General features: G+C 33.1%; 1 protein-coding gene across 1 annotated transcript; it reads left to right on the forward strand.

Moving 5' to 3' along the window:
* The first annotated feature begins 534 nt into the window (after positions 1-534).
* Positions 535-16,456, forward strand: LOC109598492 (kinesin heavy chain-like). The gene is made up of 9 exons (XM_049962135.1): positions 535-911; positions 3,732-3,798; positions 4,488-4,577; positions 4,665-4,882; positions 7,618-7,733; positions 8,211-8,486; positions 12,861-13,016; positions 13,291-13,469; positions 13,563-16,456. Exons 1-9 carry the CDS (start codon positions 865-867, stop codon positions 16,098-16,100), a joined length of 3,687 nt encoding a protein of 1,228 aa, XP_049818092.1. The 5' UTR covers positions 535-864; the 3' UTR covers positions 16,101-16,456.
* The last annotated feature ends 924 nt before the right edge of the window (positions 16,457-17,380 follow it).

The raw sequence follows: 17,380 nt of genomic DNA on the forward strand, positions 1-17,380 counted from the left end.
GCAGCAATCTGTAATAAGGGTTGCATACAGTCATGACTGCAAATAGTTGATCATAAATTTTGTTACTTCATAGTTTTATTTTGCTATTTTCGTATTTTTCTATTAATAAATACTCTTATAGGTTGTAAAAAATAATTGGATGGCTAATTAACAAATCTATTTCTGTTAGTTTACAATTAGGAGAACAGCAATATCATATTTAACAAAAATAATCCATGTGATTAATGGCATAAGTGTCGATGAGAATGAAATTTTTTAAGAAAAAATAATTTAATTTTGATTATATATAAAATAGTTACTATTATCTTGAGCCTTCTCTATTTTGAAATTCATTGCGTTTGATATTTTGACCCATATTTATTTGTTATTTGGCGACTTTTGATAATGGATGTGGAGGACGTTCTGTGAGTATATCCTATAAAAATAATAAATAAAAATGTATTGCTACTTTTTAATTACCTTTGGCCCCGTTTGTAAAAATTCATCCAGAGAAATGTATATTAATTATTTTTTTTTTTCAAGACTGACGGACGTTGAAAAAAATCTAAAAATATCACCCCTTTAACACCCCTGCAGGTGAACCAGTGCCGCCTCAAGAAAAAAAAAAAACATTTCCAACCAATTAGTGGGGTATGCAGTCCACAAAATTAGAACCAAGCGGCGCTGCAGCTAAGCAACATCTACATAGACTCTGGATGCTGCCCAGTGCACGACACGCTGCCTCTTGTGTGTATGAAAATATCTCGTTCTATCGTATAAATAAAACGAATGGACGAACGTTTTTAGTTTTTCACAATCGTATTTTGATGGAAATCGTTATGGAAAATAACAGTCGGACGTCCTGATACAAACTGAAGGTGCAACATGACACATCTCAAGGTTGCTGTGAGAGTTAGACCACTGTCTCAGAGGTAATTATTTGTTTTTGATTTGCATGACAATTTAATTGCTCCGTATTTTGGCTTTATTAAAATTTTTATTGACAATTTCAACCAAATTTTATGATAGTTATTGTGTAAATTTTGATGCTGTGAAAGATTTTTAATTCCCCGTTTTATTTATCAAACGCAATATTGTCAAAACCAGTGTCATTAATGTAATTTTTGTGCTAAATATTTTGATTCTGTGTGTTATTAAAAAAAATATATGTTTATATGGTGGTTGGATGGGGCAACATTTCAGAGTTGCTACAAAACAAACATGTAAAAAATATCAACAACAAATTACAGGACATGCTCCAAGGAATTTATTTAATATTTTATGTTTTTAATAACATGTTTATTGCAGTTGAAATAACAGTGAATGTTGTTTCTGCTGATAATCAACATTAGGACAAAATAGTTAAGATTATATGAATAGTTGGAACCGGGAGTAGTATGTTAAATGTTGTTCAAGGCACATAGCTTGTGTCAGCAATTAGTAAACAAACAGCTTAACATGAAATTCCCACAAGTGTACACACCCCAAAAAGAACGAAACGCTCCTGCTCCTTAAAATAACATAGAAAAGCTGAACTCTGTCTAAATGACCTTAGATAATCTTGACGAACTTAAAATGGCATAAGACTTTTATACAAGTAAATGTAAATAAAAATCATCATCAGTACTGATTTATATAGAACAAAATACTAAATTAAGAGGGCTCAACTCATATAATATAAAAAATGAATATTTTTATCCATTATTTAATTTTTTAATGAAATTATAATATTTGCAGAAATGTGCATTCATTCAACATTGATGAAACTCCCGCTTCCAGAATGTTACTCCCAGTCCTCTAATTGCCAGACTTTGAAGTAAAAAAAAACCTTTCTTTTTGCATAGTAAGAAAACAGGAGGGTCGCTATTTTTAGTCGTTTCCGTTTGACACACGTGAGACCGTATTTACTACTATCTTGTAAGTTCACCAGTGATATCTGAATTGCGCTTCTTTGTCTCCAAAGCTGCGGAACACTTTCATCTACGCCGTGTCGACGTTGATGCATGTTTTTATATCTATTTTAGCGGATCTCCGAAGCTCAAAGCACGCGGTGTCCTGTGATTTATAATCCTGCAATATTTCTTTCCACCGGTCCATAAGTCGGTTATAAGTTTTTCGAATGTTGTCAAAGAAAACAGAACAGTTTTATGATGTATAAAATAACTTCAAAAATCATATCCACCACTGATTTATGTGGCGGAATTACTTCGTCAGAAGCATTAAAGTAAATACAAATCTATTTCGAAAACAAATTAGAACCAGTCATAATAACAACCAGATGAAATTTCATCCCTTAATGCATCCAATTAATATTTTCACGTGCGTGCATATGCTGTCATCTTATAAATAACCTCGGTATGAACGTTGAATATATTCTTGGATAGGTAAGAGAAAAAAGGAGCATGGCAATGAAGGAAAGCAAGGAGCGTTGGGGAAAAGTATGCGGTCTTGAAATATAACAGTTGCTCTTTCATAATTATTCTGGAAATACGTGCGTGCATTCAAGTCGAGTTTAGAGGTAAATATGTTTAATTGGACGTACGCAATTATTGCATTTTTTACAATATGACTGAATGCTCTGAAATCTATACGCAGTGCCATTCTTGTTTGTTTTAAATTTTTGTACGGAAGCTTGAAATTCACTCGTCTTGATTTACTGAATTCACAGCACTGATGTCATGTAGTAGAATGCTCTGAATTCTTTATTGGCAAAAAGAGAATTGCTTTCTTTCATGTTCGACTGAAGAAAATACTCAACGCAGCCAATGCGTTACGTTATATATGTTCCTTGTCCATAGGATTAATTGTTTTAGACAGGAATTTTCAGAACAGGTGAAAATAAAATACCTTCTGCGTTCCACAATTCAGTGTTAACATGATTTTATGTGTATGTTCATATACTAACTGTAAAACAAACGCAACACCCAGAACGCATTCAGATATTTTCATAAAATTTCTGTTGAATAAGAAATCTAATGAAATAAGAAATGATTAAAATTTGAAGTCAATGTTGGTAGTCATGAAGTGAAGAGGGCAGAAGAAGTAAAGCCAGATATTCCAGAAGACACACTGCAATTGGTATTCGATCTGTTTACCTCTGTATAAGGTCTTTTAACCTACGGATTTATGCCCTTTTTGGACATATTTGCCCATCCACGTTTTGCCCGGAATACATACAACTTCCTAGAAACCTCCCATGTGAACTTACTGCCTTGGCCATACAGATCTTCAAACCTTTCCCCAATCGAACATGTGTGAGATATGATGGGGCGACGCTTAACGAATTTACAGTGCCCTCCACAGATCTTAATGAACTAAGACGTCAGATTGTTCGTGTACGATGAGGTAGGTACCACAAGAAAATATCAATAATCTCATTAGATCGATGCCACGTCGCGTCAGGGAGTGTTTTAAACAAAGAGGGGGTCCGACTCATCATTAGTTTCTGTCAATTTATGCTTTAAGATTTTTGTTTAATTTTTTAATCAATTATTATTCTGTAACAGGTTAATATTTTTGTAAAAAATGGAATAAATCAATTATATCTAGGTGTTGCCTTTTTTATTGTACACAATATATGTACAGTAATGTTTCAATTAATTTTCAGATTAATTAAGTAATTAATGTACTTACTTTAGTTAACTATATGTTGGGATTACAGACCTAAGCCACTGATTTTTATTGTTAAGAATAATATGTAAATAAGATAAGAAGTTTGTTGTTTACTAACACATACATAATTTATGTTACAGGGAGACCGACTCAATATCTGTGATAGATGTAGAAAATGGATGCACAATAGCCATAACTAACGTTAAGGCAAGTATGTAAATAGTAGTAGCTTGTGCTTCAAAATAAAAAACACCGATTAGATTAAATTGTTTGATAAGATGTGGTCAAGACACATTGCCATTTTATTTTTAGACCAGTACACTCATATCTGTCGACGCTTATAAGTTTACCACCAGTTCTAATTATAAAGTCAGGTTGCACACAAACGGAGTTTCCAATCTAACTGGACTTTATATAAACAATTAAGAAAACCAGGTTATCTATATTCTCTGCCATTTACATGTTCAAAATGTTCCATTCATCTTTGTCTATTTATTTCAAATAACTTATTTAATAAAGTTTAATTATTAGTATTATTATAACCAGATAATGAATGGGTAATTTAAGCAATAAATTATATTAGGTTAGATTAGGTAATGTAATATTTCGTGCAAACAGCAAATAAAAGCTTAAGTAAAGCTGCCGTTTACGAGAAAGTTAAACGCACTGCGACGCACCTTAATTATATTCCTATAAACCATAAATACTTCAAAAATGATCCACGTGCAATGAAATATTACATTAGACTTCATCATCGAGTCAAAACATAACGAAGGCCCTGCCGTGTGTTCGGGTGCCAGGACTCCTTAATTTCGCATTTTCGCCTTTCATATTAATTTGACATAATCAGCGTCGCCCGCTTTGATCTAATTTCGGTCTGTGTCTCGCTTGTTTAGGTACCTGAGCAGAACGCGGGGGACAGCCGGGAACGCACCAGGAGATTTACCTTCGACTATGCCTTCGAGGAGACGTCCACCCAAGATCAGGTGCCTCAATAAATGCAAATATTTTGTGTTCTACTAACGAAACTGGCCATTTAAAACGGGATAATTGTAACGTCCGATAATTTTTAGGTGTTCGAGGCCATCGAAAGTGTCATCGGCAAAGCAATCAAGAACAGATACCACTCTTGCGTTTTGGCCTACGGTCAGAGTTCTTCCGGAAAGACGCACACGATGATGGGATTTCCCCATGATCCCGGACTGACGCCCAAGCTGTGCGAAAAATTGTTCGACTATTTGGAAGAAACGGCCGTCGGAAATGAAGTTTCAGAAATGAAAATCTCAGTTAGGTAGAAGACATGTCCATAAATAATACTTCGAACAAACAATAATAACTGTTCTGTAACTGTTTACAGTACCAAAGTTGGTGATAAAAAATTCGATATGTTCTAAATTAAAAACGTATTAAAAACAAATTTTCCGCCTGCGGGCCGTTCCACTTTCTAGCCAGTAAAACACGTCGACGGTTCGGATAAAAATCTGCGTAAAAATTCCTAGTTAATATAAACACACACACGTACGTTATCTATAGCTGGCAGAAGTTGTTCTCATCGCCTGCACACATGCAAGGACGTTTTTGATTATTTATCGACCAGCGGTGTGCCGCCAACACTTGGGCCGCCGCGGCAAAACTTACTTTCGGAGGCGTCTTCATTTCGACGCCGACAGGACTCTTCTGAAACAATTACCTTAAATTGCCCAACTTTGATACTTTCTGGAACGATTTACTTTTGTTTATTAATCGTGACCGTGGTCTTAAAATAGATCGACACTTTCTTTGTCTGAACGTTGTTCCAACCGCATTTTTTCTACGTACTATTAGGCACGCGACAAAAAAAAATTGCTTGATAAATTGGGCTTGTAATTAGGTGTTTTTTATTAATAATTTTGTTGTACTTTTAATTATCTGGCGCGGCGTATCACTTGGGTAATTAAAATAAAGACTTGGAGATAAAAATCTGACAAATTAAGTTAATTTTATAACATTTATTAAAATTAACTTGACCCCAGTTCAGTCACCCCTTTACACCCCCAAGCTACAGTGCATTCGAAATAACATTTTTCTATATAAAAAACATAAATATTTCTATTCCATGCAACCCAACACTTTGCGATTTATCCATCGGTGCCAGACATATATAAAATATTGCGGGCGGTTGCAATTCACATTGCCATAAATCGGTCGAACCGACGAACATGAATGTGGGAGAAACAAAAACGGGAGATGAAAATTAAATGAAACGAATAAGAATTGGTTTCGTGCTGGGCAACAATGCGACCGCCAAAACACTTGTACAACTTTCAGACAACTTAACAAAGTGCAAAGCAGTTTTACAAACGTTTTCGACGGTGCCTCAGTTCGTGTACGGTTATTGCACAGAACGCTTGCCGGTCGGATGTCACGCGAAAATTGTATTTCCTCTCAGAAAAACGCCGTTGGGACTTATTAAACGGTTGGTGTTCGCGTTCGCGATCGCTTGTTTGGTGTTGCAAGTGTGACATTAATTGATTTGTTAATTGGTTAGTTTTTGGAGACCAATTTTTCTGGTAAATTTTTTTATCAAGTTATTTTTTAAATTAAATTCTAAATTTCAATTTTTTTTTTCATGTTTAAACTTAATTACACAGAACAGAAGATACTTAAAAAGATTTTAGAAGTCTTAACTATAATAAAAAATGAAAATTATTTTATTTTTTAAATTAAATTCTGAATTTCAAATTTTTTTTCATATTTAAACTTAATTACACAGAACAGAAGATACTTAAAAAGATTTTAGAAGTCTTAAATATAATAAAAAATGTAAATTATTTTATTTTTTAAATTAAATTCTGAATTTCAATTTTTTTTCATATTCAACTTACACAGAACAGAAGATACCTTAAAATAATTTAGAATACTAAACTATAATTAAAAATGTAAATTATTTAATTTTTTAAATTAAGTTCTTAATTTCACTTTTTTTTCATATTTAAACTTAGTTACTGAGAATAGAAGAAATTTAAAAAGATTGTAGAAGACTAACTGTAATTAAAAAGTAAATTATTTTATTTTTTCAATTAAATTCTGCATTTTTCACTTTTTTCGTATTTAAACTTAATTACATAGAACAGAAGATACTTTAAAAGATTTTAGAAGTCTTAACTATAATTAAAAATGTAAATAATTATTTTATTTTTTAAATTAAATTCAGTATTTCAATTTTTTTTTCATTTTAAACTTAATTATTCAGAACAGAAGATACTTTAAAATAATTTAGAATACTAAACTATAATTCAAAATGTAAATTATTTAATCTTTTAAATTAAATTCTGAATTTCACTTTTTTTCATATTTTAACTTAGTTACACAGAATAGAAGAAATTTAAAAAATATTGTAGAAGACTAACTGTAATTAAAAAGTAAATTATTTTATTTTTTCAATTAAATCCTGAATTTCTCACTTTTTTTTCATATTTAATCTTAATTACACAGAACAGAAGATACTTTAAAATATTTTAGAAATCTTAACTATAATTAAAAATGTAAAGAATTATTTTATTTTTTAAATTAAATTTTGAATTTTAGCTTTGTTTCATATTTAAACTTAATTAAGAAATTTAAAAAGATTTTAGAAAACTAAACTATAATTAAAAATATAATTATTTAATTTTTAAAATTAAATTCTGAATTTTACTTTTTTATATAATTTAAAATTATTTACACAGCACAGAAGAAACTTAAAAAGATTTTAAAAGACTAAACTGTAACTAAAAATGTAAATTAATTTAATGGAATTGACATTTATATAAATATATTGAAATTATAATAAAATTCTCAAAAAAAGTAGTAAATTTCACTAATCTCATATTACACTTTGTAAATTATGTATCATGATAAAAATAAATAATTAATGTTAGATGTTAATTATAATAAAATAAAATTTGACAAAAAAATCTTCAATATATATCAATAAAATTTAGGAGTAACTATTTAAATTAAAATGATTTAAAAGTGTATTTGCAGTGATATTATTTATTGTTACAGTTACTTGGAAATTTACAATGAAAAAGTGAGAGATCTCCTATGCCGAGACGTTGAGAAAAAAGTCCACAAACCTCTAAAAGTTAGGGAGCATCCCAAAAAAGGCCCATACGTCCAAGGTAAGAGAAAACATTTTTTAAAAAGATTTGCGAAAACTCATTTATTCCAGTAGTTCCGAGTAATGGACCTGAGAATTGGAACATTTTAGCATACAATTAAAATATTCTGATTAGTGTTCGTTTCATAATAAACAAACAATGCCGTTTCTAGATTAGTTATCTGTATTTTTTGTTATGCAATACAGTCAATGAATGAAACCGTATGGGAACAAGCATAAAACCTCTTGCCGTTAATTTATTAGTTTATAGACCCAAGAATATAACAATAGATAGTTAAGTGACAATTTTCACATTCTAATTCTAATTGTTTCCTTACTCCATTTACCCGGAGTACAGAGTGTGGGTTAATTAAGTACACAAACACCGTTAGAAATACTCATTTACAAGATGTAAACAGAATTCCCTCCCCAATTTACAAATCACCTGTGTCTGCCTGAACCACTCCACATTCCCCTCATAGTGTTTATTTTGACTTAGGATTGACGGAGCATCCAGTCGGATCATCGAACGATCTGATCGGTTGTCTGGAGATTGGGAACAATAGGCGTCGCGTCGCCGCCACCTTCAACAACCCCCGATCGAGCCGCAGTCATTCGGTTTTCAGCGTCTGTTACGGGGGTGTGAAGTTGCACCTGGTGGACCTCGCAGGCAGCGAACGAGCCGAACACGGCTGCTATGGTACATGTCGTTTTCGAGAAGGTGCCAACATCAACAAAAGTCTTGTTGCTTTGGGAAATGTCATATCCGCATTAGGTGAGTGTCTTTTGTTTAACTATATATAGTCGTTTTCGATAGGTCGAACCACGATTTATTAGTCTCGGTAAACTAATATATACATTTCATCGTAGTAACTTTTTAAAATGTTAAATATTTTTTATTTGATGTGAATTGTTAAATTGTTAAAATAATACTAATTTACTATTGTTTTTATTGAATTGAGGTGGACATAAATATAGCAACTTTAATTTTGAAAGGGATTTTTAATTATTAAATCTGTGTTATTTAATTGAACATTAACACTTTATTTAATATCCTTTCTGTTTCACAAGTTTGGATCATCTCCGTGGCATAGACCATTTTCCGTATACACAAGTCTATATTCCTTCAAGCTTCTTGAATTGCTGTGATGAGATATATTTGTAAAATTTTTATGTAGAATTTGGTTATAAACGTGATCTCCCATATTTTCTATGGAGTTGATATCTGTAGATTTAGGACGGACAAGATAAAACATCGATATTTTGGTCTTTTAACCAATCTGTCATAATTTTCAATTTGTGTTTGGAATCGTTTTCACGTTAAAACATATTTATTAAGAGTATCATTTCTCCATACATAAATCAATCTAAGAGGGGCCTACGCCAGAAGAATTGAAGCATCTTATAGTATAATTGAGCCGTCACCATATTTTACTATGGGTATATACAAACTTGTATGCATTTTTGTCTCTGTAGAACGTTTAACATTTTATAAATTGAATTTATATTCGTTACCAAAAATTGTTCCTCCCTACAGTTCTGTGGTACAGTGAATAAGTTTCTAAACAAATCAAAATTGGACTACATTTTTAGTAGAAACCAGGATTTTTTTTATAGGTTTGGGATCAAACGAGCCCTCATCCACTAACCAATTTCTTACTGTCCTTGAACTAATTTCAGTCCCATTTTCTGCAGGTTGGCTTCAATTTCAATTGTCGATAGAATTGAATTGATTTTTGACATTCGAATTATCCAATTACTGATTGTTTGTTCAAGTTTTTTTTGTAGCTACCACTTCTCACTTTCTCAATTTTTTTTTTGAATAATACGGAAATCGATTGACTTATTTAGTAGTAAACAATAAGAATTTTTCTTACAGTTTCACTTCGACCAATGATTAAATAATTATAATAAGCGTATAAATCCAACGTAAATGGCCTAATATTTAATATTTCGTCCAGTATCCTTTATTGGCTATAATATTCTCACACTTTTTGACATAGACGATTTTAGATTGAAAATTATTTCCAAACATTTTTGATTTGTTCAAACAAATTTAGTTTATTTGTTATGCAATTTCCTCTAATCTTCTTATCCACAATCTCCAATAAGTTTTCTTTTAGATTAAGATCGGGAGATTGAGCTCTGCCTACTTTAAGACATTGATTTTTTGTTGAACAAACCATTCTTTAACAAGCCTAGCAGTGTGTTTGGAGTCATTGTCATGCTGAAATATAAATTTTAACGGTATTTCCCATTTACAACAGGGTAGCAAGACATCTTCTAATATGTTACGATACACAAAACGATCAATTTTACCTTGTAGTTTGTAAATCGGGCCCATAACACTTCATATATAATAATTGTTGTAACATATTTTGGATGAAGTACTTTTTTCCAATCTTTTGCTGTCCAGTTCAGATGCCTATGAGGAAAAAGAAGTCTTGCTTCTCAATTGTTTTTTGAGAGACAGGGTTTTCTTACTGAACACCTTCCTGGCAGCCCTGCTAAATTTGAGTTGCAGACATCCATCCTTAGATTATTTCTAATAAGCATTTTTATGCGACGATCTAATGCTTCGGAGGTTTTAGGTGAGAAAAACTGCACGTCGTACTTCGCCAAAACGGCATAACAATTATATGGGAATTTCGGGCTAATCGGTCCAAAAGAAAAAATTTTGAACTCGAAAAATAACCGGTCTTTTTTTACTTTTAAAGTGCTTTACCGTAAAGCTGGGGCTATCCAGTCAAAAAATTTTATATGCAGGAATTTCTGGCACTTTATGGGCTCACGAATAGTCAAAAGAAAAAAAAAATAGCTCATAAAATAATGGATGTTAATTAAACAGTTAATTCTGTCGATTCCTAGTACTGAAATTTCAGGCTTTTTATGGGATAATTTCGGCCTAAAAATAAAAATTTTGGGCTCAAAAAATAACCGTTTTTTTTTTTTTTATTTTTTAAGTGCGGGGTGTCCTCACCTGGAGGTTTTTCTCCTTCGCTCACCTCGTTCTCCATGAATTCGAAAACTTTTAATTGTTTTTGATACCACTGGTTTTAAAACAAGAAATAATAATTTTTTTGCGATCTTCCTGAATAATTTTATTTTTTAAATCTGCCGACAAACGTTGACCATATTATACGTGTATGCAAGATATAAATACGACTGAATATTCGAGTCGCTTTAATTTTGTCGATTATATTTTTTTGATTTTTAAAAATGATTGAATAAAAACAGATTCCCCCCTACTGAACGTAAACAATAGTGGGACATAATTGAACTAAGAGAAAAAAAGTAGTGGGCTTGAATAAATGTTTTATAATTTAGTTTTTAAACATTTTATATAATATTTAAGGTAGTCACTCTTGTTTTGTCCGATACTATGTATGACACAGTTATCATTTTATCATTATCTGTTTGGTGACTATTGTATGCATTAACATTTTTATATGATATTTATAAACTAACAATAAATGTTTACAATTTATAACTATGATTTATGAGATTTAAATCTCAATTTTTATTAAAAATAAATTTTATTTGTTTTAGTGATAAGGTTTGAAACTTTGCCAAAAATTGTAAATGTTCTTTTTTCTAAACAACTAATTTAAATTTCTGTGTAATATTATTCAGTTAAACGTGCTTAGATAAAATGTATGAAGGATTTAATGTCATTGAAATACATTAATATTTCGTATTATTTATAATATTTATTAATTTGAATACAACAGCATTTACACATTAAGGTCCCCTTCCTAATAACTTTTTATTGGAAGAAGATATTGACTTCGAATAAGAACCATGCAAGATGTTAATCCAACTAAACTTGCCACAGAGTTGATGTATGCCAAATTGTCCAGTATAGTAATATAGTAAATAGATAGTATCAGTCTATTCAATTGTAATTTACTGGTTATAATCGGGTGAATATGTTGTGTTAGATAAACTTCTAATAAAACTAATCATTGTTTATTTCACACGTTTTTTTACAATCAAGATTTAATATGCAAAACCGTTTATAAAGTAATCAATAAATCAAAACATTTGCCAAAAAGTGTGAGCTGCCTTCAGATATCAAAAATACAAAAATAGATTTACCGACACTTCCAGGTACATTCAATTTAAAATTGCATCCGCCAATCACTTTCAAATACTAAAGAAACAAACGTGATGTTGACAAATAAATATTGGAACCGTGACAATAGAAACTACTGTATTTAAACCAAGACAAGAAAATTTGTTTACCATAATAAATTCTATAAGTTTATGTATTAACCATAAAATTGTACCAACTGTATGTTCCAAAATGGAAAAAATGCATGATAATTATATTTCGCATAGGTAATTGACGCACTCCAAGATTGTTTGTGTGTTAAGGCAGTGTAACCTATTTTAATAGCGCCACGAAAACCTACATCAGCGTGGACGCAGCACGGCGCTGCAACCAGAATAAACTACTGCAGTTAGCAGGGAAGGAGACGGCAGATCGTTGAAGAGATGCATTTTTCAGTCTAATTCCGCGCGGATGCGATATTTTCGTATTCCGGGCCGAGTCAAACGACAAAACGCACGGCGACAGAACTAAGTGCTTCCAATCAGAGCGACGAGACGGAAAAACCGTTTTTTGTTGTGATTATGTGACAGAAAATGCGTGCCAAAATTAATTGGACACCACATGTAAGATCAGGCTTTTTCGTTTTCCGCTAAATCCAATCGAGATGTATCGTTTTGTTTTTTGTTTGTTGATGGTGCTGTGATTCGGTCATCCCATGAATTGTCCTGCGTACTTGTTTAACAAGTTAAGTGTTTACAGTTGAAGTCCATTTGGAATAATTAAGTTCTTCGGAAAACATCCTCTTAGCCTGTAAAATGTTCTCAAAAATATTAGAAATACTATTTCTCTTCTCCTCTTCTAAACCAGATTTTTATAATATGAGGTTCTAGGATTTAAAATGGTCATATTTGCTGACTTATATTGTCTTGGCCCAAATAGACCATTCACAAATATCAAAATTATATAAAATTTAATAAAAAAAAGTTATTGGCGTTGAAAATTTCTATTTCAATCCGAGGATGCATCCATCATGCCAATTAATATCCGGAAACTTATGAATGCACGTTTCGACATAATTTATTTTAAAAATTTCAGCTGAGCAAACGACGACCAACAACAAACAGCGGCTACAACATCAAGCTCCAAGCCGGTTGAATCTAAAGAGGCGGTTCGTTCCGTACAGAGATTCAGTCCTGACATGGCTGTTAAAAGATACACTCGCAGGAAACTCAAACACGGTTATGATAGCGAGTAAGTTATTTTAATATTCTAAGTAGAATTCATACATCATTACACGTAAAAGTGTTGGTCTGCCTTTCCTATTGGAGCATCTAAACTTAATTCAATAATTATTAATTTGTAGCATTTAATTATCGTAATGTGTTCATTGTTTGAGTAACTACTTAAGTGTAATTTAAAGACCATATTAAGTACAAACTGAAATCTGATAGATTAAGTATTCAATCACCATCTTGGATTCCGCACAAAAATAGAGTTGTTTTGATAGCATTCCCGTTTGTTCCAGCGGTATCGCCATCGAGCTCCTGTTACAGTGAGTCCGTGAACACATTGAGGTTCGGGCAAAGAGCCAAACTCATCCGTTCTCAGCCCGTATTGCACGTGGAGGACCCCAATGAAGCCACTATTCGTGAATTGAGAGCAGAAATTGCCCGACTGAGAGAACTCCTCAAACTTCAAAGCCAGGTACATTAACGCCTTCCCGTCTTCAAATCCATTAACGCACCATCTTTTAAAGCATTTCAGTACCCATCTAATTTATAACATTTCTCATTTTAGTTAACTCCTGTGAATCTTAAAGACCCAATGTTTGAAGCTCCGACCACATTTTCAACAGAAGTTGACGACAAATTGCCACGTACAAACAATACAGTTTACGATAATGACAGTGGGCTTAATACGGGAATAAGTGACACTTCAAGTTGCTCCTCCGTTAATTTAGAAACTGATGACAGTGAAAGTGCGAATCATTTTCCCGAACTAAATTTAAGTGACGTAAATCTTGAAAGTTCCATAGAACTAACTGATACCTTAAGTTTAGAGAACATACCAAAAGTTACTTCCGATCTCAAGGAAAATCAGTGTCAATCAGAAACGAAATCCGAAGCTAGTAACAAAGATCAGATTACCACCGAAACCTTGGTGCCTTTAATGAACGTATCAAGTACTGTACAGAACAAAAAACAAAAGCTGCATCGAACCTTCAGTGTAGACCAGCAAATCACCATGGAAAAAGACAAACCAAAATTGTTTGGCTCCCATGAGAACATCCGAAAAGCAAGCGTATCATCTCTACCACCGCTTGTACGCAGACAATCACTAGTAAAGAATAAATCTCCAAAGCAATCGCCAAAAAGGAAGCCTCCTGAGATCAATAAAGTCGACAAAGCTAGCACGACTGAGAAAAGTGTTAAGGCAAAAGTTGATTCCATAAGGCGACTACCAACTAAGCCTCGAGCTCAAATGATAGCGGCCGTGACCAATCGGCTTTACAGTAAATCAAAGAAAAAAGAGGTTGCAACAGACACGGACGACATTAACTCCTATCAGCTTCCAAATCCAAGAGAAACGTCCATTTGCACGAATGCGAGGTTCAGATTGAGGGAGCTTACACAAAGGGCTCTGAGAGCCCACAGAAACAAGCATGTGGAAATTCAAACAGACAATTTACCTATCCTACGTGTCAAAGAAACATGTACGGACGTGGACGATCTGAAGGTGGCTTTGCTTGAGATTAAGGACAGCGAAACTTGCACCGATCAAATTTCTATGGTCGATAAATCCACCGACTGCAACCTTATGAACTATCAGACAACTGGAAACAATGGACTTACAATCAGCAGATCTTGCGGGGTTCAAGTTAAAGAGGATAATGAGAAACCGGGGACTAGCAGTGTGTCGTTTGCTAAATACTTGACGAACTTACAAGAGCCGACTTACGAAATAATATCGGAGTCGTGTCCGAACAATCCAATTTACACCAGTTCAGTGAACATAAACATATCGCACAATTACATAAATAGCAACAGAACAGGTGATACCATATCGGACGATAGTTTGGAGGATAGCACACAAAATGTTAATTTACCAACACCAGATTTAATCAGCAATCATAATTCTCTGGAACAGAATGCATTATCTGGAAACGACGTACCGGTAAACAGTAATGATCCGTTGAACGTGAAATATGCAGACATAACGGCTCTACCCATTACGGCAGATGAATGCTTGAAAGAGGACTTTTTCGTTTATCCTGACGTTTTCCAGGCCACCTGCAAGGTTAGTCCACCATTAAAAGAACAGATCACGAATATTGACATACCAAAAATATGTGCTGCTGAAATTTGTTTGCTAAAGAGATTGGATGACTATTGTCAACCCTTCATAACAGATGCCCCAACGTTGGCGAAGCCCGTTGTGATAGAACCGAAAGAAGCGAGTTGTGTAGAATGTGTGACAGTCAAGGAACCGTTGATTTTGAAGTCAATTATGCGCCAAATAAACAACTATCCCGAAATACAAGACGACATTACCTCAAACAACTCCAGCATCGAAGACTCGTGTTGCGAAATACCCGATTCTTTAGAGTATCACATGGCAAATAATAAAAAAGTCCATTTCCGAAAGGAAAGAAAACAGTCTGACAATCAGCGAATGATAAAAGCCATGTCTTCGTTCTTGGAGGAAGCCACCACTCTGATGTCTAACTTAGCAGCTGTTGCAGTAAAAACTGAACGCCCCGTCTCCAGCATTCAGGACGAATTCGATTTACAAGTAACGGTGAACGACATATCCGGACTGAAAAGGTTCGCAAACCGACCGAGGAAGGTCAAAAGACAAAAACCTTCCGACCACGCCGAAACACAAACGGATAAAATATTGCAGGGACACAATTTCACGCAAACTTATTCGGCTCAATATTCCGACAGCTTCACTCAGTACGGCAAGTCGATTCCCGTAAATAAATTCGAGGCGTTGCTCGAGGACTCGTGCAGAAGACTGGGGGAGAAAATTAATTTTATACCGGAGAGAATGACCTCTTCCGCTTGTTCGCTCCACGAGGAAGTTTCCGACAGGTTGTCGCAACCGTTCTCGTTCAATCCTTGGGACTTGAGCAGCACTTCGAATTACGTCGAGGACTCCTCGTTGGAAAGTAATCCGGTAACTTTTTCGGACTACGGCAGTTTGCCGAGGAGGAGTTACCGAAGACACAGGGCACCGAGTTGCAGTCCGAGCGCTTATTTAAAGCAGCTGACTTCGTTGCGGAAACAAGTCATTGAATCGTCCAGAGAAGAATTGGTGAACAATTCAAACTGATGGACCTCTTTAATGTGGTGTGTGAAAACTATTAATAATGTATCTTGGATAGTGTTGTAAATTTTCGATTTGTTTTTGGAAAACATACTTGTTTATAATTATATCGACATTAAGATTTGTAAATGATTTGTGAAATTAATTCTATTTTCATTTTAATGATAGACATTGCATTTTTACAACTTTTTAAATATTAAATATAGAATTTAAAACTGTTGATCAAGTTTGTTCGAAAATATGTTTTTATGGTTTACAGGTTTAAAAATGTATTTTTGACAATGTTAATATTAAGAATGGTTTTCTGTGTGTAAATGTACATATTAAAAATTGTAATATTTTTTATATTTATCGTCTTGACAATGTTGCTATTATATTAATAGTAATTTTACCAGCCTTAACTTCTAACTGTGTAACAGTTCAAATAAAGTTTGTTCATTAATTTATTCCTAATCTGTTTGTTTTATTTGATAAGATAAGTTTAAGCATTATGGAAATTTTATTTATACTGTAGTAAAACTTCCTCCAGTATATTTTCCTGTTATTAACTGGAAAAATCTTAATTAAACATCTGAGATGCACATAAAACTAGCGCATGGTGATTAGTTGGATATTTAAACGACATTTTCCACGGCGCAACTTTTCAAATAGGCAATTAAATTGTGACATAAAATCGTGCCAGGCACCATGAAAAGCTTAATTATGGCAATTTTGCATTTTACACAACAATTGTGTATTCAAATTATTATAAGGCTGTTGGTTTTTCACCGTTGGGACATACTTTGCACAGTCGTATCATATCATTAGTGCTCTGCATGTTGGCGATGATTTTACTGTTCAGTTATGAAAATGTTTCACATTTAAAATGTCAGCGCAAATATGCCCTCATAAATTTGATGCATTGTCACTGTTTCATAATTACCCTAGTTCGAGGGACTAAAAACTATTCTAGTTGATAAATGTTCTATCACACTTAAAATTCACACATACATTTCAAGAAAATTGATTCATTGAATTAATGATGTTATTGACTTTAATTTACCTTTTAATTTTTTTAGTTAAAAAAATAAAATTTATTAAGTAAAAATACAAAATTTTAGTACATTGTTTTCTTTTTTCAATGGACAAACTTTTTACTTTGTGGACTTTTATTACTCTCTGTGAATTTACATTGATTATTTACTAGCGATCTTTTGCTTACCATAATTATTTAATTATTAGTCGAACTAAAGCTGTAAGAAAACATTACCAATATCGAGAGATGGTTAAGAGTTTTCGGCTAAACA

Source organism: Aethina tumida, chromosome 1 (genome assembly GCF_024364675.1).
Source record: "Aethina tumida isolate Nest 87 chromosome 1, icAetTumi1.1, whole genome shotgun sequence".
Classification (NCBI taxonomy): domain Eukaryota; kingdom Metazoa; phylum Arthropoda; class Insecta; order Coleoptera; family Nitidulidae; genus Aethina; species Aethina tumida.